The sequence below is a fragment of the Podospora bellae-mahoneyi genome, chromosome 4, assembly GCF_035222275.1.
Source record: "Podospora bellae-mahoneyi strain CBS 112042 chromosome 4, whole genome shotgun sequence".
NCBI classification, from domain to species: Eukaryota; Fungi; Ascomycota; class Sordariomycetes; order Sordariales; family Podosporaceae; genus Podospora; species Podospora bellae-mahoneyi.
The window spans coordinates 85,329-113,144 of NC_085883.1; the positions used below are offsets into that span (position 1 = coordinate 85,329).

Here is a 27,816-nt window from a genome sequence, read left to right on the forward strand (position 1 = left end):
CCTGGGAAGCCGTGGTTCCTCCTCTGCATCTAATGTTGAAGCTTTTCAAGGTACATGATAACCAATCCATCATCCCGCTCTCCAGTCGCCTACAATTCAGAGTGAAGTGTGTTGTCACCCTCCCCAACCGCATCATTGCCAGCATCTATCTCTTCTACGACCTCGTGATAGGGAATCTTTCCATCCTTGAAATAAAAGTCACTGACCAGTGTCCCTTCCGACCACCATGCCGTCTGTTTGCCAAGGGTTCCAACGCTGAAGAAGACATCTCCTGCCCCTACCCTCAGGCATTTGCCGCTAGGCACTCGCAAATCTCCTGCATTACCGTTAGCGAAAAGGCCATGGTAAGAGTGTGCAAAGAACGTACCAATACCTGCACTCATCAAGATCAAGCTCGGCTCCGGAGCCGGATGAGCAGGCATGTAGCTATCCCCATGAAAAATATACTGATATGCTTTGTCAAAACCCCCCTCCCAGTTCAGCCGAATGGCATTGTCAATATCGATGTCGGTCAAATCCGGATCGACGGTATCGATGGACCAACACTCGAGAGTGTTCTCCCATTCTCCCGTTGTGGTGTTCTTGGCTTGCGTCAATGCTGGCAGAATCACTTTGTTGGGGTGGGCAGACTTTGGGCAGCGAATCTGGCAGTCGGTGGTCTCGAGACCGTGGCGGTCGAACTGAGGGACGTGCCGAGTCCCGTGAAGGGCAGCAGCCACCAGGGGGAGGCAGGCAGTGAGGATGGACTGCATCTGGGCGCTTTTGGCAAACATCGCTGGAATAGTTTGGTAAAGGTCGGTGGTACGTCAGAACAATGACCGAATAGCTGTAGGAAGGGACTGAGACTTGTTCAAAATAGGTCAAGTGGCTTGCGATTTACAGGCACCAAACTGCGGTTGTGTTTGGATCCTTCGGAGCTTTTGAGTGCCGCATTTATGCATGAGATACGGCTGGTTGATATTTGGAAACCCAAGTCCTGTATCCAGGGTTTTGGTGAGAAAAGAGTATCGGTGATGGAATTCTCTGTACTCCGGTCCAAATCTGCAGCAGGTCGAGCATCGTATATAAAGTGGCCCCGGCCAAGAATATGAACGAGAATCATGTTGTTCTGTCGTGTCATGATCAGCACCCTGCCAATCATAACAGTCGGTCTTAATCCCTAATTCCGCTGTCTTTTTCCTTGGTTTGAGACGGGGTCTTTTTACTACCACTGCATTGTGCAAGGCATTGCGTCAGCGTACCTACCTACCTACCTACCTATTCTTTCATACTTTTTGCCAAGATGGCTCGCTGTCGGGAATTGCTACAGCTCGGTGCAACAGCGGCAGCCCTCTGGGGCTATTCGGTGTTGCCGCTCTCGATGGTTACTGCAGCGCCAACTCCCGAATGTGTACGTCTGCTTCCGTGCAGCACAGTTCTCGGAGATAGGGGTTAACATCTTTACAGTGCGCACTTCTTGCCCAAGCCTTTCCTGGTGATGTCTCGCCTCGAGGCACTGATGTGTGGACGTTTGAGAATGAAGACTTCTGGTGTAAGTTTGACTTGGTTGATCTAGCCCCAACCCTTGACCAGCATATCTGACACTTGTTTCAAGCTGCCACTGAAATTCGTAATCCATCTTGTGTCTTCCTGCCAGACTCAACCGAAAAGGTTGCGCAGGCAGTTGGCCTTTTTGTGGCCAACGAATGCCGCTTCTCCATCAAGGGAGGAGGCCACAGCGCAATTCCCCAAGCCGCAAACATCGACGATGGTGTTCTCATGCCCATGAAGCTTCTCAACACGACCGAGGTGGACTTGGAAGCTGGTTCCATACGTGCAGGAATGGGCCTGTTGATGAGAGACATCTACCAAGCCCTTGACCCTCACAATCTGACTGCTATGATTGGCCGCTATGAGAAGGTCGGCATGGGCCTCACTGTTGGAGCTGGCATCTCGTACTTCTTCAACCGGGAAGGCTTTGCGGTGGACAATGTCCTCAACTACGAGGTTGTTCTGGCAAACGGCTCAGTTGTGAACGCCAACCAAACGAGTCACCCCGATCTTTTCAGGGCCCTCAAAGGTGGCAACAACAACTTTGGTGTGGTCACGCATGCCACCCTGAGAACAGTGGAGACTGAAGGTGCAGTGTACGGTGGTGTGGTGGTATGTTGAAAACTTGACGCTTTTCATGTCCAGTGACCCTAATAACGCTCTGCCAGTACTATCCGGAGTCTTCAATTCCCCAAGTGACGGACCAAATTTACGACTACCACACCCGCCAAGCCGTCGAGGATACTCTCACCCACGTTCTACCTCAGTATGGCTACAATGGGACGTCAAACGAAACCATCGCATTTTGCCCAGTAATTTACAATCGGGCTGTTGACGAGCTGCCAGAGATCATGCGCGGATGGGTCGACACACCATACACCCAGAGCACGTTGAAGAAGAGACCATACGCCGATCTAGCGTTTGAACTTCATGACGGTTTCCCCGATCGTCAAGTCCAAGAGCAGCGTGTCTTCACTGTCTATGCCGATGCCGACTTGTATCGCGACGTGTGGGCCGCATATCACAGCTGGCTCCAACAATGGCAACACATCCCTGGGCTTTATGGCCTGCATGTTGTGATGCCCATCACTCAGAACTCGCTGGTGGCCAGCTATTCGAAAAGCTCAAATGTCTTGGGGCTGAATGACAATCTGACCAATAATCAAACTTTGGGAGGTATGACCTGGCTCCTGCTTCGACGAATATTCAGATGTGGTAATGCTGACTTGTGGCAGTGCTGTACTTTGGTTTGACAATGGACAGCATGGATGACACGGCCGAAATTCTCCCCGCCCATGCAGAGTTTGTTCAGTCCATGATTGATCTTGCCAAATCGCGAAACCTATGGCATCCGTACATGTAAGCTTGTCCTGCCGGCTGTCTACCTAGGTATCTCAAAGATCAATGTGCTGACCTCACCTCTCCCAGCATGTTAACATACTCTGGCTGGGATCAACCTGCTATCGCAAGCTATGGTCCAGAGAATGTCGCCTTCCTCTACGAGGTACAAGCCGCTTATGACCCAACCCATGTTTTCCAGAGATTGGTCCCCGGAGGACAAAAGTTGCCCGAACCTGGGTCTTGGTAGACATAGCCATCAGCATGGAGAACCGGTAGGATATAGTTGGACGTTCGGAATCTGTATCTTAATTTTATCGTCTTCCCCGCTAGACAAGAATAGAGACGGACATGCCTTCATTGGCAGGCATTAGACACGGCCGTTCGCCATTGATTTTGATGTTTGTGGTGGCTTGATCAATGACAGCGCTGGTTACTGGCAATTTCAAATGGACACTGACGTCGGAGAGTGAAAGGGAGGCACACGGTCTCTCGGGTGATCCGATCTGATCATGCGATAAGGACATGACCCGAGTGTTTCTGACGGCCAGCACCTCCACTTTGACGCTGACGATACGTCACAGCACCGTAACAACGCGCCGAGTCAAAGCGTCCACAGATGTATAATTTTGCCAGTTCTCTCCCGGCAGCCTCTTGACGTTGACTTTCCTTCTGTCACCACACCATCCTGTCGTGGTAGCTACTTACTCAAATCAGGCTCATTCTCAAATCAGATCTGCAAAACGAACCAAAATGCCAATTCCCAAGCCTCAAGTTCTGCGAACCTTCTACCGATCCTCATCGGCTCGCTATGTTTCCTCCACCCCCGCCCGGTTGGCTACCGCAACCTCTCCATCCTCGCGATCCAACATCAATGACCCTCGTGGCGGAGCTCCAGTCGACGACATTGATCTCGTCTTCGACTACCCGACCTCGCAACAGGCCTCCCCGTCGACGAGCCCTCCCTCCCTCGAGTCCTCAGGTTTGAGTGCTTCCAGCATTTCGGGAGGCGCGTACACGGGTCGCGGGTTCGATATGGACGAGACTATCATGTCGGCCCAGGAGACGGTAGGGCAGGTAAAGGACAAGATGGGCGATGTGATGCATACCAGCAAGGCGACCATCAAGAGAGTCGACAAGGAGATGGGTTATCCAGATAATAACGTAATGTAAGTCGGGTGTTCTGTGGAAAGGTGATTGTGGCGATGCTGATGTGTGATAGCTATGCCGGTCTGGGAGCTCTTGGACTTGCAGCACTGTATGTTACCCTCCGTGAACCTGGCGTCACGGAGGAGGTACGTCGACGGGATCCCACCCTAGATGCTCGACGCGGCATGCACAACGTCAAGCATGACTTGCCCGCCCACGCGCCGTTGGAGAACAAGGTGGAGAAGATGATCGGCCGTACTGGTTAATACTGTCAGCCATGTTTGGTGCAAAGACTGCAATGTTCATGGGAGGAAATGGGCGAGACCAAAAGTGAGCTGCCGCGAAGGCCAGTCTGTATGTAAACTGGAGCGCAAAGAAACGTACCGCAAACCCTTCCGACAGTACTTTGGCAGGCAACTGTGGTCTCGCGCATGATGGATGCATTCATTCCCCAAGGCCCTTTTCGTCGAGGGCTGGCAGTTGGGCTCCCAGAACAGCCAGCCTGTCGGCTTGATCATTGCCATAATCCCCAGAGTGTCCAACAACTTTGGTCAAGATGGTAATGGTCCCCTTTGCCTCCCGATCCTCCATCAGGTCCCGGATAGCTTTGACCAGGTCGGCGTTTTTGACAGGGGTACCACCTGCTGTTTTCCACCCTTTCTTCACCCAAGAGACATACCACTTGGTGACGCAGTCGATTGAATACTGGCTATCAGTACGAATTTCGATGGGCGAATCAAGGTCGACGAGCTGAAGAGCTCGAAGGATGGCTGTGAGCTCTGCACGCTGATTCGTTTGTAGTGGGCCGGCGAGGCGCTCCGAGACGTTGCGTGGGTCGTCTGCACCGAACCAAACACCAACTCCGCCGCAAGCGCCTGCTTTTCCGTTACCAGGCGCCGCGCCGTCTGTGTATACCATCGTTATCTTACCGTCAGTGCTGGGCGCCTTTGACTTTTTCCTGGATAGCACAACCTCCTCCTCCTCCTCATCGATCTCAAGCCCACGTTTGCGTGTGGGCTGAGATTTAGCAGACGGAGCTTGGTTGGATCCAGCTGGGTAGGCCCCGAGGTAATCCTCCGCCTCAGCACGCGTGTCGAACTTTCGAAAGACTGGTCTCGTGAACCCAGTCGTTTGCATCTGCGCGCTGTCCCAATCTGTGTATACACCGGGCTTGTGTCCCCGAGCCACCGCATAGAACCGAGTGATTTTACCGGGGGCCGCAGGCGCACCATTCACCCATGCTGCTGCTTCATCGCGCGAGAGGAAGCTCTTGTCTGGTGAACCTGGGGATTAGTAAGGCAGATGGGGTGATCTGGACGTTGAAGAAGCTTACGGACAGCACCACTAACGGCGATCACCTTTTGGCATTCTTCCCACGACTCGTAAACACCAGGCTCGATGCCGACTCGGACACCGTAGAACTTCTTGGGTTTGGGTGGCATTCTGAAGCAAGCTATTGCGATGGGTGGCGGATGCAAACGAATCAAGGCCGCCAACAGTCTGGTGCGATATCTGGCTTCGGACCCGCGATTGCGAGTCAGAAATGCGAGGTTTGGCAGAGTGGTATCAGCATTAACTGAGTGTCCTGGATAAGGTAGGTACGTGAGGCTCGCCGTCAAATTGCTGCCTGCCTATACTAGACGGGGTGGCTTGGAAGCGCGACGCGGCACGGGGTCACGGGACGATAAGTGGAAGATACCGCAAGCGATAAGAGACAACAGACTTTCTGCTTACCTAATTATCGTTCCATATTACCAAAGTAAACTTTATTTGATCTTTACTCCACCACAGGCATACTGTGGAGGGAGCACATATGGATCATTCTCAGCCCTAGTATACCATGTTAAGTACCTAGTATTATAACCTCAATACCCCGAGCAGTCTTAAGCTAGTACCGTTCCTGTATGCCTGAATTGAGAGAGGGGCTAAAAGCTACTCATGTAAAGCGCAAAAGATTTACTCGGCAAACAAAAAGACTAGACGTGAATCCGCGATTTAGACGCATGACCTACCAGACTGCAGCCGGTTGCTCCACCCCCAGTAAGCTACTCGTCCTTGGCTAGCTAGTATCTTGTTCGATGGAATACTCGCAGCAACAATCAAGTCTAGAAGGAGACCTATTCCGAGGTTGATATTTACCTGTGCAGCATCCATTAGTACTGCCCGCAAGATGAACTCATTGTGCGCAATGTCTCTCGACAAGGTCCTGCCATGCGTCCTCCAATGGTCATGTCAGATAGGATCATCGTGAAGGCGACGGGGGTGGTTGCAATGCAAGTATGGAACGTAGGCGTCTTGGTCGGATTGTCTTCCATCGGGCATGGCTATGTGGATCGGCGCTTCAATATGTCGAAAGGGCGTTTTCAGGCGTCTGAGAGCAACAGAATGACTTCACGGTGCAGGTTCGGGGCAATTTATATCCTTTAGTGCCAGGCAATAACCTAGATGGGGTCCCTTGAGACCTTGCACCGTATCTCGGACGTGACATCAAAGACCCGTCCAATCTTCTGCAATGTAAGACGGGCTTCAAACAGGTCATATTCATATCTCTTCATCCGTCTTATCTCTACACCTTCATGCATGCAGCTCATGGGACTGGACTTGGCTGCAGCCGATGTGCTTGAACGGCGAACCTCGCAAGAAACTGAATACTACTCGGTGGGCGGGTGTCCGTTTGCCAACGGCACCCCCGTGAAGGGGATTAAACGGTGGAACAACGCGAGTCATTGCAACAATGGCATCATTCGACAACGGGGACATATTGTGGTCCGTACCTCCAATGAAAGTTGATTTCATATCTGCGCTACACGACTAGTCATGGGCATTATGAGGCGACAGCCCAAGCTGGGCCATCTGTCCGCAAAGCAGAGATGAGAATGGCGGCAGAAAGGGCTCGCTCCACTGGCTATCATATCTCTTTGCCTTAGTTCGCGGTTTCATGCCCGGATGAATCTCCAGTGTTGACATTCGTCCTGTAAAGAGGCTCTGGATCATCCACCACACAAACTCGAGTGAAATCTCGAAAGGACAAGATCGGCATGTTGATAACACAGCACCAGGGACGGGGCAGACTTTGCATGAGATTCGGCAGGTATAACAAGGTTACGGCGCAGGTCCGTCGGGACCGGAGTACGGCAAGGTGGGAGGGTGGCATCGAGATGGACCAGGGGAAGGTCCGTGCCGCCAGAGGCTGGTATAAGGAACGTATTTGAGATTGACTTCAATCACTCGTTTCAGGGCACGTCCGAGAATACGCGTGCCATCTCATCCAATCTTGACATAACACCTTCCAAGCCCTTCTGATACTTGGCGTTAGAAAAGCGGGCGTTATCTTTTGATTCCCAAAACAGCGACAGCATGTCCTCGTCCACGTCCGTCCCGATAACATCAACAAGGCCTGTGTGGCTAGTGACCGGCGCATCTTCTGGACTCGGTCTAGAGGTGGCAATTGAGGCAGCAAAACTGGCGACGGTTGTTGCTATTGGTCGGGATCATCACGGACTTGAACTCGCAGCGAACGCAGGATGTCGCACGGTTGAGTTAGACCTGCGTGCCTCGGCTGAGCACGTTTCCTCTGTCATTGCCGACATCATCAAGACAGCGGGCCGAGTGGACGTTTTGGTGAATGCGGCTGGTTATATCCTTGAAGGTGCAGTGGAAGAGACAAGGTCCGTTTTTATCAGCCTGGCCCCTGTTCGGCCCCCTTTTACCCCTCTTCGTCCTTTTTTGTCCGATGCTGACAGCAGACAGTGATGCTGAGCTTGAAGATATCTTCCACACCAACGTTTTTGCCCCCATTCGTCTCGCGCGTGCAGTGCTCCCCCACATGCGGCGTACAGGGGCTGGTGTCATCTTCAACGTGGCCGGAATCGGCGGATTCAGTGGCAGTCCAAATGCAGGAGCATATTGCTCTTCCAAAGCAGCATTGGCTACGTTCACTGAGGCTCTGCAGAGAGAGACGGGCCCATTGGGGATTCGTGTGTGCCTAGTTCAGCTTGGACATTTTAGAACTGCATTCTTGAAAGCCGGACACAGGCTTCACACTGCGCTGCGCATTGTTGACTACGACCCAGTGCTAGACCCACTGCGGAAGGCTTTCAACGGATTGGACGGACACCAACCCGGTGACCCTGGGAAGGCCGCAAGAGCGTTGGTCCACATTGCAAGCTCAGATGCAGATAGCATTCCTACGCTGCTCGCCCTGGGGTCCGACGTAGTTCCTGCGGAGTTGAGTGCCCACGAAGCCAAACGACAAGCATTCTTGGCACACGATACCTGGACCAACAGCATGGGGTTTGACGCCTGAGTTGACATGTGCGGCGGAAAAAGGGTGGGGGTTCGATGATGGGCAATCTGAACTCCGTTGTATAGATATAGGCATCTCTTTAATGTAGTGCAATTCGTCCTGATCGGTTCCCTGCACAGGCAATACTGCCTGCCCAAGAAAGATCTATCGTTCAGGCTGTGAACCCCCCATTGCCTCGGTAATAAGCGCTCGAGAAAAGGTAGCCCCACACAACCATACGGATCGATAGCGCATGCAGAATATCAGTAGTGTGGGAACGTCGGAGACCACTTACTGTGCCTACACACCAGACCTTTCCAAGTCGAAAGAAGATTTCTCCTTGAAGTGTTGTTTGTCAACATCCAGCGTGTGCTGCTCTCTCGCATCCTCTCAAACCACCGTGTTCACTCACGAGGGCCTCTTCGGGGTTCTGCGGGTATGCATTTTTAGCGCGCTCGGCTCGGACTGGCAAAGAGCGCTATTCCTCGATACCCGTTGCGGCCCGCTCAGATTGCTCGCCGTTTTGATCTGCGCTAACTTTGCGCCACGCCGATGTGATTCAAGGGTGGGAGGATTGACGTGATGCGTGAATGAAAATGCTGTACAGAAGCGATGGCAACCATGTTTCCCACAGCAGATCCGGTTTTCGACCAGATTGCTTTCTGCGCTCTGCATTGCGAGTCTTTCCACGCCCAATCGTGCCCTGTGGTTTAGCGAAAGTCAGATCACTTCCAAGCCACTTGCGTACGCCGAGGGGCCGGGAGGAATACCCTGACCCACGTTGCCTGCCTGTGCCTCTGGAAAAGCTTCGCCAAACTGAGCTTCTGTTTTGAGCCTTTTTGACAGCCTCGTTGCGACGTGCCAGACTGGTCAAGACCATGGTAACGCCAGTATAGGCTACCAGTGCGCGCTTTGATCCGCCTTTGTCAGCCATTTCGGCAGCATTGCTCGCCGACATTGGGATCACGCGCCTCTGTCTGCAGATGACAGCCAACCGCCAGCTTCGGAGCCCAATGGGAGGAGAGGCCCACGCCAAACGGTCCAGGCGAGCAAGTAAATATCGTGAGATGACGGCACACAGAACACGTCCGCATCCTGATGACCTTACAGTACTGGACAAAAAACGAGAAATGAATCAAGGGTTGATTCTCATCATTCGTGGTCTGACCAATGACCCACATAGCCATGAAATCCTCCGAAGGCGGGCGTTCCAAGGATGGAAGCAATGAACCAGGACCCTACTGCCCTCGGAGTAAGCACGCATCTCCAGATCCGTTTGTCGGCCAAAGCTTACGCCGAGCGTTAAGGACTCTGCCTCAAACTCCAGAAGTTGTTCGAGCAGTCTTTTGCTGCACATCACTGCTGCTAGTAGCAAAATCACCAAGCAATTCCATGCAGGCTCATTCTGTATTTCAACCCCCCCACACACACCGCAAAGTGCTTCAGTCAGGACAGCTTGTCATGCCAGGAGCCAACGACAACTGAAAGCTGCCAGGGTAATGCAGTAGCGCGCCGCCTCCAAAGCACCCCTGCAAATGGCGTCGACGAGCTGTCGCCTCAGCTCCCTTCCCCCCACACCTTGATGGCTCTGGTCCTGTTCCCCTATCGCCAGCTCATTCGGACATTACTGAGGCGACAGTCGGAGTTTGTAACCGAACTCTACATCTTTTAAGTCCTATCTCTGGTATCTGCACTGCTCTTTCCTGAGCTGGCAAGTCGAACGATGCTCGTTGAGCGTACTTACGCCCATCCCCCACAGCCATTAATCACCATCTGATGAACGGAATTGCAATTGCCACATGGGCAAGTGGGTTAACTTTTGTCCCAAGACACTGAGAACGGCAACTGCTACAATATCTCCGTAGCTATTGTCTCGACTTTCTGTTCGGTGATCTGTTACAACGGTTCATGATGGACAGGACGGAAGTTGCCGACGTCGCAACCCAGGACAGGAATCAAGCTTCCTCCCATCTTCTGTCATTCGTGCGCCACGAGCTGTATGGTACGTCATTCCCCGCGTTCAAGTCAAATAAAGGATGCTCGGAGCCTCAGGAGACGCATGGAAAGTCTGCATCTCACACGATCCTGACACCATGCAACTTGACCCGGCTTCTACCCGCGATCAATACGATAGGCAGGATTTCACCAAATATGGAGACAAGTTTGGTTCGTCGACGGAAAAAGGAGGGTGACATGGCAGGTTCGGTAAGATGATATTTGCTAAGATGTTCGGTTAGGCTGTTACAACCCCGAACGCCTACAGTGTTGTGTGGAACAGGCCCGTAGGGAAGGTATGCTTAAAGCTTGAGCTGGTGATCGACACGTTAAGGAAACCTGGCAGAGGTGTATTCAGGGCTGGCGCTAACCTCCGTGACCGGCGTTTTGTCATGCCCTCAAATCCATGGTTAATGGTTAGGGGATTAAGTGTAACCCAGCCCAACGTATGACCGTTTTTCCATCCATTCTGGCCACCAAGTGGTGTTGCGGCACTCCCCCTCCGACAATCTTAGCCCTTCTCGAGTACGTCCCTCCCTTGTAGATTTATCCCTGTTTGGTTTCCCGCCACACCTACCTGGATGAGGCAACGTGGGTTACACTGCACGATATGCACCTCTACCGTATCAGCAACATGGAGTGGCAGGGTGGAACTTCAAACAACATGAATGTCCCATACATAAGTAGCAGCCTCCGGTACGCTGGAGACCTGGAACAAAAACCTGATATTTTGAGACGACGAGCAATCCAGTGTTTAGTCCGATCTCTTCAATCAGACTGCCCAAATCCGACCCGACTTGGAATAGCTGTTTTCCGCTGCTCTTTGTGACCCTCACGCCAACCGGAACATCCCTGGACACAGATCGACACCGAGGCCCGACAAGAGCAAGAATGGAAGATGAGAACAGAACTCGTCAACGTGGCCGCAAACGATGGACCGAGGAAGAAGATAGCATCCTCTATGAAGAAGCTATGAAACAATGCAAGTTATGCATCCCGTCTGCGTGGCCTGTCTCATTGCCGTCTAACTGGGTTCCATCACAGCCACCACGGGAAATGTCAGAGATTGGCACAGGATAGCCACCAAGCTGCCGGGGAGAACAAACAAGGATTGTCGCAAACGATGGGTCAACAAAGTCTGCGGAGGGTTGAAGAAGGGACTCTGGGACCCCGAAGAAGATCGTCGACTCCAATCAGCTGTAGAAAAGCATGGGTTAAGATGGCCACTCATCGCTGCTGAGGTGGGCTATCGGAGCCCTGACCGTATGTCCTGACATTGTTGATCCACCGACTACCTAGACGATTGCCGTGGTTGCTAACAGCAAAGTTCAAAAAAGAATGTGCAAAAAGGTGGCAATATGGACTCGACCCAAGATTAAAGCATCGAGAGTGGACAACGGAAGAGGTGTGTAATCTCATTTCTGTACTGCGTGCTTTCCGCTAATCGCATGCTCCAGGACAAGCTGTTGCTTTCTCTTGTGCAAGAAAGAGGACGGGAGTGGAAGGCTATTCAGCACAGTCACTACCCATCGCGATCCCGGATCGATCTCAAGAACCGCTACACAATTCTCATGCGCAGACTAAACAACCCCAGCCATCAAGATGTCTTTCAGGATGAAGATGGATCTGACACCAGCTCTGTCATATCAGCTGGCGACGCGAGTGATGATGGAACCGGCACAACAGCAGCCACAACGATCAGTACGCATAGCGGCTCATCATCACACAGGCTGCACTCAAGACAGGGCTCCAGAGTGTCTGCTGCGTCTGATCAAGTAGTGGCGCAGTCCAACACACACTCGCAACATGTTGAAGTCAGCTTGGGGACGGGACATCCGCATGTGGAGCAGCTTGAAGCAGACTTCAACGCGTCGGACTGGCTTGACTCCTCAGCCTTCTCCCTCATACCCACCACCACAGCTCAGCACGCAGGAAGCGTTGATCCATTATCGCTGACGTCGTTTTTGGATCATCACAGTTCAAAGCTGCATCACGATACAGCTATGATGTCTTCAACCTGGGAAGATCCGTTTTCAGCGTCTGCTGCCCCGCAAGCTTACCACTTGTCTGGGTTTCATCTTTCCACAAGCACTTATCCTCAAACGGCGGGCTTAACGACGACCACAGCCACCGCTGATGATCATGATGTAGGGAAGGGGGATATAGAGATGGAGGGAATGGTTGCTTTTGATCCGACCCTCCTTCTCGCTGATACCACGGGCACGGACAGCTATAGCACAGAGCCTATCCAATCCACCGCGGGACCAGAGCAGGTCCCGCGATCGGAACAGAATGTGGGAGGAGAGTTGGGGTCCGGTGATGATGAAGATGTGAGCAAAGTGGTCATTGCAGTCGAAGGATGTGATAAAGATACATTGGACTATCTGCTCAATGTCACCAGACCAATCAAGGGACGTGTGAAAATGGAGATTACTATGTGAGTAAGGGCGGTTGAATATGTCGGTACAAAGGTAATCCTTTTTGTATGTATAACTCTTGCAACTTGGGTTGGCATGGCGAAGGTGTTGAGGCGAACTTTTGGGACATGAAACATCATATCACAAACTGCTTTTCTACTAAGAGTTTCGCATGACGGCGCTGGTATTTCCTTGATATCCACAGTCTTGGGAAAACTTAAATGTACTGAGCTGGTGTTAGGGGCACTGCCTTAGTGCTTATAGATCAAGAACTAAAATACCAGGTGGGTAGGTGAACAACTAATCTTAATGTATAATATACATCAACAACAGCCTGGGCTGCTCCGTTTTATCCAGGGTTTCTTTGGCGATCTCGAGTGTAGCTTAGTAACGCCGCTCTCATTACCACTGTCGATGTATTTTCCCTTGCTAGCAATCTTGTTGCTAAATATATTCGCTTCTTCGTAGTCTTCTGTGGAGCTAAACTGAGTCAATATTCAAAAGTTCAAGCTGCGAACCCTCTCCGATATCAATAGAGGTACCTATAGAGGTACCTATGCCCCCCAATGTAGGTGTCTGATAATATTGAGGGTTTAAAAGACAATTCCAAGAGTTCAAAAACACGGACGCTGAGAATGAGTCAAATCAAAACTCCAAGAGCCTTGCAAGGGGAACTGCAACGGCGCTCTGGTGAAGGAAATGTCTGACTGTTTGGGGGTGAGAAATATAGCCCTTTGCCTAGACTGTCGAAGGGTGTAACCAGGTAGGTACTACACCCACATCGGACCTTGGCATGTTCTTTTCAACATGAAATGTCGAGATAGCGATACAGTGAGTGGTTTCAAGCTCCAGGTCCTTTGGGGCCAAGGTTCTTAAGGGCCAGTGTATACCTAGACTATTTTTGACCGAGGACAGCTTTCCTACTTAGGTAGGTAGTTGACACTAGTGAAGGCCGGTGCCTTCACCCGGACTCAATATTCACGAGGCAGACACATATTCCTTCTCACATACATACTGAGGCCTGTACCAGCTGACCGAAATGATGGACCAATCACCCAAATTGAGCAGGACATTGGTGCCAACCTTCAATTCTGCCATGACATGGAATGTACGCCAAGTCTGATCACCATTAAACCGCAACGCCTTGCCATCCAGCACTTTGGGTAGCTCGCATTTGTCTTCTCCATCCGGTATAGTAAATCGCTTGAAATGATTGGAGAACGTGCTACTCTGCAGACCACAGCAAACATATGGTTCGTTTTACAAGACTTGCCCCCGCCCCCCATCAGTTGTCATAGATTGATCCTCATATGCCTTGTCTCCCCTGCGACATGCTTTCCAGTCATCTGGATGTAAGGGTTCACTCCGAAAAAGCAAATGCACCCTGAGTGCCTCAAACATAAAAGTTTCCGCAAATACCTTAAGGCGTACCGTCAACCGAATGCACCCCTCACGTAAAATTCCCCATTGATTGGTATCCTGCCTCATATTTACAAAGCTGCCATACTTCTGGCCCAAAACTATAACAGATTGCAGAGCACAATTAAAATTCAATATGTTAGCCGCAGCTTGACACTCGAAACTGTATCCGGGCTTGGCCTGGATGCTCGCTTGGAGATGGAGCATGTTCGAGGAGTCGAATCCTGCCGGGTAGCACGGGAAGAGTGCCATGCACTTGACCAATGGAAAATAAATTAAAAAATGCAACATGGAGCTCCTCCGCCAATACTCGGAGAACAAAACTTTCCACGCTCTTGGGCATCTCCCACCGTGACCAACAAATGCTCAACAGAATGCACTTGGTCACCTTACCTATCCTCGCTATTTGGCACTCAACTCGTGATTGTCGTTCACCGAACTTGGGGGCGAACTTTGTCCAATAGGATAAACTGATGGCATTTATCCGTTTCAGCATCAAGACTACCGGCGGCCAACACCAAGCAACATGTGAACACAAAATCCTCACCACCAACAGGCGGAAGCTAGATCAAAACAGGGGTTAGTATGTTCATATCTGTCGATGGCAACGAGTCCGGTGCGATCCCGCAAACGACGGACGCGCTGACGGACCATGATGGCAAGGCTTGGCGTTATGAGTCCGAGGGCCCGGCTCTGTCAGCTCCGAGGGCCAGCCGGACGTGGGGCCGTGTGTGCGGGGGAAGATCCTTTCCGCCTTTGTGTGTTCCCCCCCGTGTCCCATTGGCTGGGGTAAAGCGCTCCGTTGCTTGATTCTAGCCACCCTTCTTGGCGTCGCGTGCAAGGGATTCGTTCAGAGCTTGACCTTTTTCTTGTCACGGCATCGCTGGTCTGCTCGGAGCATTATTCAGGAATCCAGTACCGGAACTAACAGGTTGACAGCACGTAAGAGGCGCAAAAGGCGCTCACAAGACTGGTTTTGATGCACCAGGCATTGGCTCCTCACGGCCACGGACCGATTACAAGACGGGACAAAAGGCTTGTTGACAGTGGGCGTGCAGCTCTATTTGCCGACACCAGTTCCAAGTGAGGGACGCTAGCGGGAAGATGAGCTTTCAGAGCCGGCTTGGTTGTAAGAATCCTGTCTGTGCCGTCGCATTTACCCGGCGGAGGCGGCTCGATGTCCCACTCTAATCACATCTGCTTGCTCTGCAAAGGTTTTGTCAGCCAGGCCATAAAGCGCAAGAAGGAAAAGAGGAAGGTTGCGTCCCCGCGTTTGCCAAGCTTCGGTATCTCGCCACGAATCAGGGGCCCCCTGGCTGACTTTAACGATTGTTTGCTGTACAGTGAATTGCATTCAACAAGAACTTTGCTCCGTGCTCGCATTTCCATCAGGGTGTCGCATCCATCCATCCCACGCGGTTCCACTCTTGACTTCCCATCTTGTATGGAGGGTCCCACTCTCCCCCGAGGGAGGGAAGAGATTGTGGACTTAGGTACTCACTTTTTGACAGGACGACCCACCGCCTAAGGGCAAGTCAAGGAGCGAAGACGGGATACCAGGCCCTCAGTTGTCCCTCATTTGTCCCTCAGTTGTCCCTCACTAATACCCAACACTATGTACGCGGCGCAGGTGGTTGGCGAATGGGGACGACATGGAAACGCCGTTCCATTGGACTGGATCCATCAGGTATGGAGTGATCACCATTGCCCCATGGGGCGGCAAGACCCCATGTTTGCATCTCCACCACCTTAATTCACAAATTCCGCCCAACCATCAGAGCAGGCATCGACAGCCGATTATCCCCGCTTACTCCGCATGTCCCAGATCACAAGAACAGGGCAATAGCTCCTGGAAGATGGCAGGCAAAATGCAGATTCCATGGCGGACAGGGCTGGACGAGACTACATCGAGGAGAATGTTGTGACTTGGCCCGAGGTAAGGGGGCAGGCAGGTAGCAATATCGAGATGGGATGCGGGAACCAGAATCAGTGGAAAGGAAGTGAGCGAACCGCCTTTCCGTTCCTGGGAATAGATTTTCCTCTGTACCTACGCTTATGTACCGTCGTTTATTGGACGGGGTTACCCCGAGAGTTGAGTGGCCCTTGGCCATCCCGGGGTCATGGATACACCCTCTGCAGGCTATATTGAATTCATACCATGTGCTTGGGGATGATCCGCGAGAGCGGTTGGATTAAATGGCGCGCTGTCCTGCTCCTTTCCTGCCGTCCCCGTCCCTCTTCTCTCCTCACCCTCCCCCTTACCTCCATCTTCACACAAGGGTGTGGCCTGCCCCCAGTCGATTCTATTGCGACTAAGAACCTCCTGTCTGTATTCTTGCTACCGCGACATCAGAAACCAAGACAGCAACCATGGCTGGCGACGGTGCTGGCGTGACCGGCAAGTCGGATCCCATCATCACCCGGCTTGCCAGCGAGGACAAGAAATGGTTCTACCAGAAGCCCAACCTGCTTTACCTTTACCTGATGCTCTTTCCCACTTGCATGGGTATTGAGTTGACGTCTGGTTTCGACTCGCAGATGATCAACGCTCTGCAGATCGTCCCCTTCTGGAAAATTTGTGAGTGGTTCCCAGCTGAACCAGATCTTGGGGTTCAAGCATTAATGTTTTTTTTGCAATGCAGACTTCAAAGATCCTCAAGGTGCTCTCAAGGGGATTATTGCCGCTGCCTACTCTCTCGGTGCTATTCTCTCTCTTCCGTTCATCCCCATGGTCAATGACAGGTTCGGCCGTCGCTGGTCCATCTTTGGCGGCTCTGTCATCATGGTTATCGGTGCTCTCGTTCAGGGTTTCTCCGTCCACGGTAAGCATGTCTCCGCCAGACCCATCGATAACATGCAAGCTGACACAAACTACAACAGTCGGCATGTACATCGTCGCCCGTATGATTCTCGGTTTCGGTATTCCCACCTGCATCGTCTCTGGTTCGTCTTTAATCGGAGAGTTGGCCTATCCCAAGGAACGTCCTGTCATGACCTCGCTCTTCAACGTCGCCTACTTTGTCGGTCAGATTATTGCTGCTGCCATCTGCTTTGGCACCAACAACATCCAGAGCGACTGGGCCTGGAGAATCCCATCGCTTTTGCAGATTTGCCCTTCTCTTTTGCAAATCACCTTTGTCTTGTATGTTCCGTCTTCCTGGGCCTTCTTCCGGTTCGCTAACGTGGTCTTGAACACAGCTTCCTTCCCGAGTCGCCTCGCTGGCTCATTACAAAGGATCGTGGTGATGAGGCTCTTGCGATCTTGGAGAAGTACCATGGCGAATCTGATCGCGGCGCCGAGTTCGTTGCGGCCGAGTTCGCTCAGATGCAGACAACCATCAAGCTCGAGTTGGAGGCGGCCAAGAAGTCATGGTTGGACTTGTTCAAGACGGCCGGTATGCGCCGTCGTGTTCTGATCACCACCATGCTGGGTCTCTTCACACAATGGTCCGGCAACACCTTGATTTCGTAAGTGGCTCGCCGACACCTTAACTTCCTCTCGGTACCCTGGCACTAACCAATCCCAAGATACTACCTTGGTGATCTTCTTAAGATGATTGGTTTCACCGACACAACCTATGTCCAGAAGATCAACGTCTCGATTGCCTGCTGGTCACTTGTCTGCGGCGCCACCGTTTCTCTCCTCGTCACCAAGATTCGTCGTCGCGTCATGTATCTCGCTTGCACCATCTCTCTGCTTCTCTGCTACATTTCCTGGACCATCTCCATGGAGCGCGCCCAGACTGCCGCTCAAGCTGGCACGCCCAACAACGCAGCCAACATTGCGACCCTCTTCTTCATCTACGCCTACTCTCCCTGCTACAACATGGGTTACAACGCTCTCACCTACACCTACATGGTCGAGGTGTGGCCCTATGCTGAGCGCTCTTCCGGTATCGCCTTCTTCCAGCTCTTTGGCCGTCTTGCCGGTTTCTTCACCACCTTTGTCAACCCCATTGGTCTCAACTCGGTGGGCTGGAGATATCTCATTTCCTACTGCTGCTGGCTCGCCTACGAGGTCGTGTTTGTTTACTTCTTCTTCCCCGAGACATTTGGTCGCACTCTGGAGGAGTTGGCCTTCTGTAAGTCAAAAGTCCATCCGCAAACTATGGGCATCATCTGGACAGGGCTAACAACGAGGCAGTGTTTGAGGACAAGCATCTTGCCGAACAGGCCAACGCCGCTGTCGAAAAGGTTCTCAACGAGAAGAACGCGGACGCAATTTCCCTCGGTGGGGAGAAGGGTCGCTCCGAGGTCCGGGAGAATGTTGCTTGAGATGGTCACAGCATTGCGGCCGGTGTGATCTAGCCAAAGATACCACGGATTGGCTGGAGGGAAGGCGTTTGCTCGGAGACGCACATGCTCGATGGAGCGGGAGCAGGGTGTACCACAGTAGATGCATTTATCTTTAGTTACATTAGCACTAATCGCCTATAAAGGATGAATGGCATTTGCTGTTTCTGACGTCAGCCCTTCTCTTGGCCATGTTAACGTGTTGATATTTGCCGCTCTGGAACAAGCTAGCCTCGCCTTCTTGGGAAACAAGGTCTGAGATTTGTCCGCTCGAAATATGCCAAGTCAAACATGCAAAGAGGTGGTGAATCTTCCATGTGGCAAATTGTCCGGGATGATACCCCCCAAATTGAAATATATAGTGGCCAAGACGTTGTGGATCTGTTCCCCGCGTTCGCTTCGACGTGAACTTCGAATACATAAACTAGATGAGGTAGATGTTGCCATCACTCGCTGGTGGGTTCGTCAAGCAGACATACCTTTCTGCAATGAAGTTCTCTCACATTGTCGCCGTTCTATCTGCTCCGTTGGCGGTAGCTGCGCTTCCGGCTGCTGCCCCTGAAGCCAATGCCGTTGCTGCTGCCGAGCAAGACGTTTCCAGCACTTTGCTGGAAGCCCGCCAAAACCGTCGGCCTACTCCATGCGTGAGAAAGACTGATCCTGCCCCTACTCAGGAGGAGACAGATGCTCGGTTCGCCGAGTTCGTCGAGGTGTTTGTCGGCTCCAGAAAGAACATTAGCCGTGCCTTTGAGTTCATCGTCGACGACTATATTGTAAGTTTCCTGGACATGCACCGCGGTATTTCTGCTAAGACATGATCTCTAGAATCACAACCCAATGGCTCAAAATGGACACGCATCGACCTGGAGCATCCTTGGAAACATGTGGGGCGGCATTCAACACCGCTATATTCGAAGCACCATCCGCGGCAACATGTCGTGGGTAAACTATTCGGCTCCTGGCTTTGGAACCATTGTCGACCGGTTCCGGTGGGAGGGAGGATGCATTGTCGAGCATGTAAGTGTTTAAGACGCCATGAGAGGCTTGGGTCGAACAGAAGCTAACCCATGCAGTGGGACCAAGGAGAGCGCTATCCCGCGAGGAAGTAAGGGACACTAACATAGGGTATGCCGCAAGGATGTCTTGCTGTATATAAGAAAACGAGTACGTGAGAGGGAAATAGTGCTTGTATCCGCTTCCGGTCTATTATTACATGGTGAAAGTGTAGAATAGGTACCTTATTTCAGTAACCCATGGGCAACCTTGAGAGCATGGATGCTATCTTCGTCCCACTGCCTTTTCTGTGACAGGACGCCCAAGTACATAAATGTATGGGGACATCCCAAGTACCGCTTGAGAGTGACCATGGTGCCGTTAGCAACAAGTTTCATTGCATAGGCTTCTCCCTCGTCCCGCAGCGGATCCACTTCTGCGGTGCGGATGTAGGTATTACATAACCCACTCCAGTTGGGAGCACGCATGGGGGCAAGCCACCAGTCGGGCCACATCTTTCTGATTTCCGGCAGCTTGTCTCGCGGCATGCACTGGTTGCCAAAATACTTGATCCGCTTCCACGGCAGGACTGGCCCCCGGTGGAACTCGTGGAAGGACGGATAGGGAGATTGGGTGTAGTAGTCGAGACTGAGGCAGTCAGTGGTGGGGGGCACGGTGGGCATGCACAGCTTAAGCGGGATCCCGGCATCTCTAGCCATGTGCTGCAAGACTAACGAGATGTGACCGCCAGCGGAGACGCCGCCGATCGAGATGGAGAAGGGATCAACGTTGAGGCTGACATGTTCATCACGGACCCAGTTGAGCGCGGCCCATGCATCCTGGATGCACTTGCCCCATATCGTTTCTACCACGACCGAGTCAGAGCTGGCACCCGGCCCGAACAACATTTGTGAGACTGTACCTGGACAATGCCGATAGTTGACATCAACCACGACAACACCGGCCCTGCGCATCACCAAGCACAGACCCGCCTCTGACTGCAGGTCACCGAGCACAAAGCCGCCTCCGTGGAAATTTAGGTGCACAGGATGGGGGCCGGGTCGCACAACTCCTCGCTCGTCTTCAACCGGGTGGTAGACACGCACCGGGATGCTTGTGCCATCTTGCGAGCTGACAACATGGTCACCTACGCCCTTTTCTTTGGAAGAATCGAGAGCACAAGGCGGTTGATGATTTTGAGGACTTTTGCGAACCTCCTCAATGGGGATTGTGTGGGCGGGCGGTTGCTTGGCGATGACGTCGATGAAATACTGGAGAAATTCGGGGTCGAGTTTGGGGAGGATGTGCTCCTCAATCAGATCCAGTCCATCATTTGTAGGCTGCGACGCTCCTGGTTTTGGCACGGCGTGGCCGGCAAGGGTCGAGTCGAGATTGCTCATTTTGCCTCGTGCAGTTAACAAGAGGGGTTCGGACGGTTGCTGTGTGACTTTTAAAATATCACGACGACCGGGACCTTGCAAGTGTCTCCAAATCCCAGTTGGAGATTCGGATGATCCTCCTCGGCCCTTGTCGGCTTCCCCACAGTTCGGCACTTATACTCCGCATTACCCCCCATCATTTGCACAAGTCGCACTACCAAGCAAACTGTTGCAGCTGGCGGGGTCTACCTGTCTGCTTACTAATCAGCCGCTGGTGCCAGTCAACCGCTAGGCATCAAAGAGATAGGCATCTTCTCAGCCAGAACAGTTCATGTCAAGGCTCTTTATAAGGACAATCTACGACGTTATATTGCTTGTATTGCTCTTCTTAAGTGAGAGATGTTTATCCAGGGTGCCGTCCTCCCCATCTGCCTATGTACTTCATAAAACCCCACCGCGAAAGCTTGGCTTTGTGCATCGCGATCTTCACCTTCCTGAGACCATGATCACAATCGGATTTCTCGCTTGCGATCCGTCGCCTGCAGCTATCTTCTGAGTAAACAGCAAACCCACTTCTCAGCATCACCATCTTCATCTTCCCATCAAGAACGGAGCATACCGTCTTGTTGACTACTTTTCGGTCATCGTGACACCTCTCTTCAACTTAACTACCTATCCGAACCAGTGCAATGGCGTCAAGACAACAAGCTTCGTTGCTGAGGAATCAGGATGACGAGGAACGAGACTATGACATGGCACTTCGTAATTTCCAGAGCGGTGCCTATCGCGACTGGCCCAATGAAGCAGGTGTAAGTGACGAGCTCATCATGGACTGAGCAACCATAGTTAATCATGCATGTGATCAGTTTGAGGGCCTTGGTGAAGAACGAGGTCCCGTTGAGGTTCCAGTTTCAGGACACATTCCCCTGTGGGCAATTGGCAGTCTCTATCGCACAGGGCCGGGCATCTACACCATCGACGACACTCCCAAAGGAACATACCGCACCGAGCACTGGTTTGATGGCCTGGCGCATACTCACCGCTTCGACATTACCCCCGACCCCGATAATGAAAGCAAAGTCAAAGTATTTTACTCGTCTCGTCGGCAATCGGACCATCTCGTCGAACACATTAGGAAAACTGGAAGCATGAAGCACCTCAGCTTTGGTCAGAAGCGCGACCCTTGTCTCGGATTGTTCTCAAAGGTTATGGGGACGTGGCAAGCTGCGATGATCCCTCACGGGGAGAAATGGATGGAGAATGTCAGTGTGGCTATTTTGCCGAACCCACCTGGACTGGAATCGGAATCAGGCAATTTGTTGGGCAACAAGACTACGGTCGGGAGGGCACCCCAGTCAGGGGGCCACCGAGTCCCTCTCCCCCAAAGTGTGTGGGCAACAACCGACAATAATCTCATGAAGCAAATGGACCCTGAAACCCTAGAGCCCATCGGCTTTGCAACACAGTCGGCGTTTCACCCCTCACTCAAGGGGCCTCTTTCATGCGCCCATCCACAAAGAGATCCCGTGAACGGCGACATCTACAACTTTAATCAAGACTTTGGAAGAGAGACTGTCTATCGTGTCTTTTGCGTCAGCGCATCGACGGGCCAGACCGAAATCATTGCCGAGCTGAGGGGAGAAGGTGTACACGCAGCCTATATTCACAGTTTCTTTCTGACGCAGCACTTTGTTGTTCTTTGCATTCCAGCGTCGCATATCGGATGGGGAGGCGTCAAGATCCCTTGGGCCGGGAATATCGTCGACGCCATGGAGCATTTTGACGAGTCCAAAAAGATGAAGTGGTTTGTAGTTGACCGCACCAACACAAAAAGAGGGATTGTGGGACGGTTTGAGTCCGACGCGGGCTTTTTCTTCCATTCGGTGAATGCATTCGAAGAGGATGATGGCAGACGGATCGTTTGTGACATGATGCGGTATCGGAACCTCGACGTCATTCAGAAGATGTACTGCGACGTTATATTGCAGAGAGATGGAGCTACCGAGCGGTTTTGGGAAGTTGAGGAGAGGGCGAAGGGATCAATGCTTAGCCTCACAAGGTTTTCCCTATGTCTGGAACAGAGCAATCAGCCGAGATTTGTGCCGGTTGAGAAAGTCTTTGCAATACCTGCTCCGCACGCGGGAGAATTGCCAACAATCAATCCGCTCTTTGCGACACGCAAGCACCGATATATCTACAGCTTGCCTTATCAGGGCAGGAGCACCATGATGGATGGAATTGTCAAGACAGACACACAAACTAGGGAGGTTCTGTTTTGGGATATTCCAAAGGGACACAGTCCTGGCGAAGCAATCTTTGTACCGAGACTACCAACAGGTTCCAACGCCGAGCAAGAAGAGGATGACGGGGTGCTTTTAAGCATTATTCTTGATGGGTTTGACAAAACAAGCTACCTTTTGTGTTTGGATGCAAAGACAATGAAGGAGCTAGGACGTGCCGAGCTTGCATTTGCGATTGGGCTGGGATTTCACGGTGTGCATGTTACTGCAAGTAGTAAAGAGATATAGAGGGTGACTGGATCTTTTACGCGAACATAGTTGAATAAAAAGACTCTGAACGCCCCCATCTATCCTCGTCCAAACCCCTTAGTCTGGTGCTTTCTGAAGCTGAAGCTACATACTTCCACCTTTGCACCTCTTTCACCAAATCTTGGCCTCGCTGTATCAATTCACAATAGCTGAGGGGGTTTAGTTAGGCAGGCTGCACGCAGAGGAGTTCAGCTCCATTTGCATTTTGGCACCACAAGCATCAGCTCAAACACATCGCTTTGCTTCTTTCAAGTTGGATTCTATATAGACAAGTGTTAATTTTGTTTCTCTTATCACTGCTGTTACCTGAAGCTATATTCTCAATCATGCATGCCATGAGCTTCCCTTGGCTCCTCATGCCAGACTGACATGGTAGCAATGGAGTTTTGAGTGAATGGGTTGAGGTCACATACCTATGGAACCAACCTTGCGCTTCATCAACTACATAGCCATTTCCAGCCGCACCCAACACCCACGTAATTGAAGGCCCGGCAATTGAAGCCCTCGCAATCGAGCCTCTTGTGGGTGGTGGTGCTAGGCGCCACATCAATTTCAACACTCATATCCAACCCTACCCCAGCTGGGGGTTGCACGGTTGGCAATAGGAGGCGCTTCGGCGATCAGACGAACAGGGATGATCTGGATCCATTTGAAATAAGGCGGCTGAATTCAGCTGACAAAAGCGAGTAGATTTGTGCGAGGGATATCGCTGCTGGCGATCGTGTGGGGCTCGCCGATCACTTTGATCTTTTGACATGGTACCGACTGACAGCTGGAACTTGCTTTGTTGGTGTGCGAGTCTCGAGTGCAGCAAACTCCAAGGTGAGAAAATATGCATGTATTGCTGATTACTATTGTGTGTATTGCCATCATGAAATGCAACTGCAATCTTTTCCAGTCCTCCCTTCAATCATCTCAGATCTTTTCCCTTATGGTCTCTTCCTTTACCGAGTTGCCCCCTTCCAGATCCACACGCACCTCTGTGGTCCGCCAGATTTCTGCCTCCCCGTTCTGCCCATTCGACCCGAGAATGTCCTCCTCGCTCTGCGCCCGGCTGCTGGTCAAGCTCTTCATTCTGTTCGCGCCATTGACGTTGCTAACCCCGCTGGTCCCATTCATCCTGCCGTACCCGGTGGCACCTGTCTTCTTGGTGGACGCGTTGGCAGTCGTCAATCCAAAGTGCTGCAGCACCTGCTGGAAAGGCTTGCGCAGGCAAGGAATGCAAGCGGCGATGAAGGCGACCTGTTCCTCCACCAATGACCACGTACCCATCTGGATACCCTCCAAGTTGGGGTCTTCGGTAAGACCAAAGTTGGCCGCCATGGTCGCCTTGACTATGGACGCCGCAGAGGCGAAGATACCCAGAGCCATGAGGACACCGATAACAATACGTTCCCGGAGGGGGATCTGAACCTTTCGGAGGAAGGTCACGGGCATGAGGGCGAAGATGACGTCGGTGACAATGTTGAAGCTGGCGATGCAGATCGAGTTGACACGGATGGCGCCCTTGCTCCAGCACTTTGCGTCGACGACAAGGCCGAGGAGATCCCACGCGGCGTGGAGGGGAATGCACTGCAGGACGGCGGCCAGGGTGCCGTAGATGCTGACAATTACCTGGAGGGCGATCATGACCCACAGGAAGTGACGGACAGACTTGCGCTGTTCGAGGCGGAGAAGCATGCCGGCGACGGAGATCTTGATGGCGGCCATGGACCAGGCCCAGATGGGCTGGGACAGCACGGCAAGCTTGTTGGAGTAGATCACATCGGCGAGGGTAAAGGTCGAGGGGTCACCGCCGAAGGTGTAGGGGACGGTGAGGATAAGGAGGATGGAGTTGGTCAGGACGAGGACCCAGGCGGCGCTGATGACATAGTCATCCCATCCCATGTGGAAGACCGGGAAGGATCTCGTCCACAACCGGGCGCTGAAAAGGATGAAGGATATGATGTTGAGGGTGACGGCGGCGGCTGTGAAGGAGTGGGCAGCCGTGTTCGCGGCATCGGTGGGTACGGAGGGGATGAGACTTGGATCAGGTGGCCCGGCGAAGGCTCCCGGAGGAGGGCCGCTGGCGCTTCCCGAGGCGCCCGAAGTTGTTGGATCCATCGTCCCGGCGCTTTGGCTCACAACACAAACAGCAAAAAAAGCAAACAGACAGCAGCGAACAAAACGAAGAGAGGTGGTGGAGGATCTGCGATGAGATGTCAGGAAGCTGTCATGGCCCTGGGTCTGGGGGATCGGCACGCTCTTATCATCGTCCCAGGGCATCGGTTTCGGTTGGTCGCCGAGTCCACCATTGCAACCAAGCAAGATCGAATCTTTCACCCGATTCGCAATCCGGGGCTCCATGTCGTCTCCATGTAGATGGATTCCCATGTTGCCTGCCGCGAATCTAGTGGAAAATTTCCCCTCCTGGCCTCGCATTAGCTCAACTGTCGAGGGGGCCAAAGCGCGTCCGAGCACCTGAGGTCTGAACCTCGCGTAGGGGTCTGGACATGTCAAAACAGTCAACGCACTGGTGCAACGACATTCGAGATTGCTCTCTCCACCTCGACGCCATGGGTCCAATGGGACGGTTCCCTGATTGCTGGGAAAGCCTCGACGCCTCACCTACCTACAATGGCAGCTGGGTGCTCTTCGGCGTGTGTGGGCAGGCACGATGGGCCCGCCTGAGGGCAGTATAGTTTGGTAAGTTTTGGTAGCACATTACAGCTTGAGAATACAAACACGACCTTTTCCTTTTCCCCCTCTGTTTTTGACTGTTCGATATACCACACCTTGTGGCACGAACCCACCGTACGGACGCGCACGTGCTTGGAAATTCTGCCGAGGATTCGGGGGGACGATGCCAGAATTTTGTCTTCCACTAATCTTTAGCGAACATCGTGCCATCTACAGGAAACGCAATTAAAAAGCAGTCCCAAGCGATCTTGGTGGGAACGGTGGAGACGGTTTCCCGGGGGCTCCCAAACAAAAGGGGTCTGGCAAGCAGCAGCGTTGTTCCTGCCATTGGTCTTCTCAGCGGACAATGCGCTCTGTCCTTCCCATCACGCTGCTTCCTTCGTGCTATGTTTGAAGGCTTGAATGGGCAGGTCTCTAAATTCTCACTGCTGTCGCTTTGACGTTTGACTAGTTGACAGCTGCAGCCCCTTCTCCGCCGCTCTTCCCTCAGACGGTTCTTCTCATGCATCCGCGGCCCTCTCCCTACGTACCTGACCTAGGCCGGCCCGGGAATAGTGCCCACCCTGGAGCCGAGTGTCCCGTCATCTGTGCGCGAAATTTTTGAGCACTCGCCGACATTTGGCGCTGAAGCATTTAATGTGTTTCTGCTTCGCTTCTTTGGCCCGACAGTGTTTCGTTCCTGGGCCGGGAGCAACATGGCGACTTTTCTTTCCCTCTCTTTTTGACTTGGCAAAACCCCCCCGCAAATCGGACCGGAGGCCCGGGGCAACCAATCGATCGTCGCCCGAGCGTCGTCGCTGGCGAGATCGACGTGTCCCGGGGACGCTGATGAACTATCTGTTGATGGCTAGCCGGGCTCGGACCTGGGTCCCATTTTCGTGACTGGTAAGGTCGATCCAACGCAGAGTCAGCGGGGTTGTGAGCTTTTTCGGGTTGGGAGCAGAGCGGAGGTGGTGGTGGATGGGGTGGCCAGTGGTCCGTTGCGTTGCAACGGGAAGGTCCGTGTGGTAGAGGGTGAAATCCGTTTCGAGTTTCATGGACTGGAGCACGCCGGAGACAAGGTCCCTTGCTGCGACCTTACGGGGCTGAGGGAGCAAGCGGTTGCGAGGAGAAGGAGAACCACGGCTTTCCGAAGCCGGTCTAGCCCCTGGATTTACACCAGAATTGCCCATCTCATCTTGTGCTATCACACTCACCAAAGCACCAGTTCTGGGTAAACCAAACCGATGAGCTGAGAGTAAAACCGCGTCGGCCCGTTCCTTTTCCAGGTCGTCTTCTGAAGCCATTATAGCCTTGACAAGAGGCTGTAGATAGTAGCTCCTGCACGGTATTCTCCACCGGTGCTTTTCCGCTTTGCACACGTCTGCCCTACGAGATAACAGCAGTTGGATCGTCAGAGGTGCGTCCATCAGGGCGGTGTACTCGACGAGCAGTATACTGTGCAACATGCTTGGGGCATGGTCGAAGCCCCCAGGCCATGGGCCTGAACCGGGACTGTGGAGATGAAAGCGCAACTCAAGATCAGCGAGCGGGTTGAATAGGCCGGAATATCTATACAACATATGCCAAGGGGCAGTAGCATCATCATTTCAATGAAAATAACCAGCCAAAAGTTGAGTGGAACGGACACAACAGCATCGGGCGAGTATAATTTGGGGTTTTCTACGATTGGAGACTCGCGCTGGTCAAAACTGAAATTGTGCCTTTGTTGATATAGGTTTTCCTGGGCTTTGCTTCACACTCTGAAGCAGTACTCCTGAACTTTCTAAGCCCTTGTTCCTAGGTCTATT

General features: G+C 52.4%; 11 protein-coding genes across 11 annotated transcripts; 7 read left to right on the forward strand and 4 right to left on the reverse strand.

Moving 5' to 3' along the window:
• Positions 1–30: 30 nt before the first annotated feature.
• QC761_400200 (uncharacterized protein) lies at positions 31–1,200 on the reverse strand. Its single transcript, XM_062878303.1, has 2 exons — positions 368–1,200; positions 31–316 (listed from the first exon to the last, which is right to left on the reverse strand). Exons 1-2 carry the CDS (start codon positions 771–773, stop codon positions 90–92), a joined length of 633 nt encoding a protein of 210 aa, XP_062731707.1. The 5' UTR covers positions 774–1,200; the 3' UTR covers positions 31–89.
• QC761_400210 (uncharacterized protein) lies at positions 1,019–3,237 on the forward strand. The gene is made up of 6 exons (XM_062878304.1): positions 1,019–1,390; positions 1,447–1,531; positions 1,595–2,142; positions 2,199–2,706; positions 2,766–2,889; positions 2,959–3,237. Exons 1-6 carry the CDS (start codon positions 1,283–1,285, stop codon positions 3,116–3,118), a joined length of 1,533 nt encoding a protein of 510 aa, XP_062731708.1. The 5' UTR covers positions 1,019–1,282; the 3' UTR covers positions 3,119–3,237.
• Positions 2,150–5,710, reverse strand: QC761_400220 (uncharacterized protein). The gene is made up of 5 exons (XM_062878306.1): positions 5,351–5,710; positions 4,402–5,291; positions 3,176–4,275; positions 2,950–3,110; positions 2,150–2,872 (listed from the first exon to the last, which is right to left on the reverse strand). Exons 1-2 carry the CDS (start codon positions 5,457–5,459, stop codon positions 4,462–4,464), a joined length of 939 nt encoding a protein of 312 aa, XP_062731709.1. The 5' UTR covers positions 5,460–5,710; the 3' UTR covers positions 2,150–2,872; positions 2,950–3,110; positions 3,176–4,275; positions 4,402–4,461.
• On the forward strand, positions 3,479–4,406 carry QC761_400215 (uncharacterized protein). The gene is made up of 2 exons (XM_062878305.1): positions 3,479–4,037; positions 4,091–4,406. Exons 1-2 carry the CDS (start codon positions 3,622–3,624, stop codon positions 4,281–4,283), a joined length of 609 nt encoding a protein of 202 aa, XP_062731710.1. The 5' UTR covers positions 3,479–3,621; the 3' UTR covers positions 4,284–4,406.
• A 1,549-nt stretch (positions 5,711–7,259) lies between the features above and the next one.
• On the forward strand, positions 7,260–8,490 carry QC761_400230 (uncharacterized protein). Its single transcript, XM_062878307.1, has 2 exons — positions 7,260–7,685; positions 7,768–8,490. The coding sequence occupies exons 1-2, from the start codon at positions 7,375–7,377 to the stop codon at positions 8,321–8,323; spliced, it is 867 nt and encodes a 288-aa protein (XP_062731711.1). The 5' UTR covers positions 7,260–7,374; the 3' UTR covers positions 8,324–8,490.
• Positions 8,491–11,188: 2,698 nt separating this feature from the next.
• QC761_400240 (uncharacterized protein) lies at positions 11,189–12,738 on the forward strand (the record flags this gene model as incomplete). The annotated part of the gene is made up of 4 exons (XM_062878308.1): positions 11,189–11,279; positions 11,342–11,560; positions 11,635–11,702; positions 11,755–12,738. 4 exons carry the CDS (start codon positions 11,189–11,191, stop codon positions 12,736–12,738), a joined length of 1,362 nt encoding a protein of 453 aa, XP_062731712.1.
• A 1,829-nt stretch (positions 12,739–14,567) lies between these two features.
• On the forward strand, positions 14,568–18,647 carry QC761_400250 (uncharacterized protein). Its single transcript, XM_062878309.1, is given in 8 exon segments — positions 14,568–14,716; positions 15,073–15,701; positions 15,713–16,711; positions 16,776–16,955; positions 17,014–17,275; positions 17,332–17,601; positions 17,662–18,215; positions 18,278–18,647. The coding sequence occupies 6 exon segments, from the start codon at positions 16,504–16,506 to the stop codon at positions 18,406–18,408; spliced, it is 1,605 nt and encodes a 534-aa protein (XP_062731713.1). The 5' UTR covers positions 14,568–14,716; positions 15,073–15,701; positions 15,713–16,503; the 3' UTR covers positions 18,409–18,647.
• QC761_400270 (uncharacterized protein) lies at positions 18,001–20,939 on the reverse strand. The gene is made up of 2 exons (XM_062878311.1): positions 20,342–20,939; positions 18,001–20,284 (listed from the first exon to the last, which is right to left on the reverse strand). Exons 1-2 carry the CDS (start codon positions 20,817–20,819, stop codon positions 19,665–19,667), a joined length of 1,098 nt encoding a protein of 365 aa, XP_062731714.1. The 5' UTR covers positions 20,820–20,939; the 3' UTR covers positions 18,001–19,664.
• QC761_400260 (uncharacterized protein) lies at positions 18,915–19,535 on the forward strand (the record flags this gene model as incomplete). The annotated part of the gene is made up of 3 exons (XM_062878310.1): positions 18,915–19,184; positions 19,252–19,443; positions 19,500–19,535. The coding sequence occupies 3 exons, from the start codon at positions 18,915–18,917 to the stop codon at positions 19,533–19,535; spliced, it is 498 nt and encodes a 165-aa protein (XP_062731715.1).
• Positions 20,693–23,326, forward strand: QC761_400280 (uncharacterized protein; the record flags this gene model as incomplete). Its single annotated transcript, XM_062878312.1, has 2 exons — positions 20,693–21,607; positions 21,665–23,326. The coding sequence occupies exons 1-2, from the start codon at positions 21,488–21,490 to the stop codon at positions 23,324–23,326; spliced, it is 1,782 nt and encodes a 593-aa protein (XP_062731716.1). The 5' UTR covers positions 20,693–21,487.
• A 936-nt stretch (positions 23,327–24,262) lies between these two features.
• Positions 24,263–25,450, reverse strand: QC761_400290 (uncharacterized protein; the record flags this gene model as incomplete). The annotated part of the gene is made up of 1 exon (XM_062878313.1): positions 24,263–25,450. One exon carries the CDS (start codon positions 25,448–25,450, stop codon positions 24,263–24,265), a length of 1,188 nt encoding a protein of 395 aa, XP_062731717.1.
• Between the last annotated feature and the right edge of the window lie 2,366 nt (positions 25,451–27,816).

Excerpts from the sequence above, each read along its gene's own strand:
- QC761_400200 (XM_062878303.1), bottom strand. The coding sequence starts at position 773 with ATGTTTGCCAAAAGCGCCCAGATGCAGTCCATCCTCACTGCCTGCCTC. Across the intron at positions 317-367 it reads CTTGATGAGTGCAGGTATTG|GAGATTTGCGAGTGCCTAGC; the intron begins GTACGTTCTTTG and ends ACGGTAATGCAG.
- QC761_400215 (XM_062878305.1), top strand. The coding sequence starts at position 3,622 with ATGCCAATTCCCAAGCCTCAAGTTCTGCGAACCTTCTACCGATCCTCA. Across the intron at positions 4,038-4,090 it reads TATCCAGATAATAACGTAAT|CTATGCCGGTCTGGGAGCTC; the intron begins GTAAGTCGGGTG and ends GATGTGTGATAG.
- QC761_400250 (XM_062878309.1), top strand. The coding sequence starts at position 16,504 with ATGGCTGGCGACGGTGCTGGCGTGACCGGCAAGTCGGATCCCATCATC. Across the intron at positions 17,602-17,661 it reads TCCGGCAACACCTTGATTTC|ATACTACCTTGGTGATCTTC; the intron begins GTAAGTGGCTCG and ends ACCAATCCCAAG. Across the intron at positions 18,216-18,277 it reads TCTGGAGGAGTTGGCCTTCT|TGTTTGAGGACAAGCATCTT; the intron begins GTAAGTCAAAAG and ends ACAACGAGGCAG.
- QC761_400270 (XM_062878311.1), bottom strand. The coding sequence starts at position 20,819 with ATGAGCAATCTCGACTCGACCCTTGCCGGCCACGCCGTGCCAAAACCA. Across the intron at positions 20,285-20,341 it reads CAACTATCGGCATTGTCCAG|AAACGATATGGGGCAAGTGC; the intron begins GTACAGTCTCAC and ends CGGTCGTGGTAG.
- QC761_400230 (XM_062878307.1), top strand. The coding sequence starts at position 7,375 with ATGTCCTCGTCCACGTCCGTCCCGATAACATCAACAAGGCCTGTGTGG. Across the intron at positions 7,686-7,767 it reads GGTGCAGTGGAAGAGACAAG|TGATGCTGAGCTTGAAGATA; the intron begins GTCCGTTTTTAT and ends GACAGCAGACAG.
- QC761_400220 (XM_062878306.1), bottom strand. The coding sequence starts at position 5,459 with ATGCCACCCAAACCCAAGAAGTTCTACGGTGTCCGAGTCGGCATCGAG. Across the intron at positions 5,292-5,350 it reads CGCCGTTAGTGGTGCTGTCC|ACAAGAGCTTCCTCTCGCGC; the intron begins GTAAGCTTCTTC and ends CAGGTTCACCAG.
- QC761_400210 (XM_062878304.1), top strand. The coding sequence starts at position 1,283 with ATGGCTCGCTGTCGGGAATTGCTACAGCTCGGTGCAACAGCGGCAGCC. Across the intron at positions 2,143-2,198 it reads CAGTGTACGGTGGTGTGGTG|TACTATCCGGAGTCTTCAAT; the intron begins GTATGTTGAAAA and ends ACGCTCTGCCAG. Across the intron at positions 2,890-2,958 it reads AACCTATGGCATCCGTACAT|CATGTTAACATACTCTGGCT; the intron begins GTAAGCTTGTCC and ends CACCTCTCCCAG.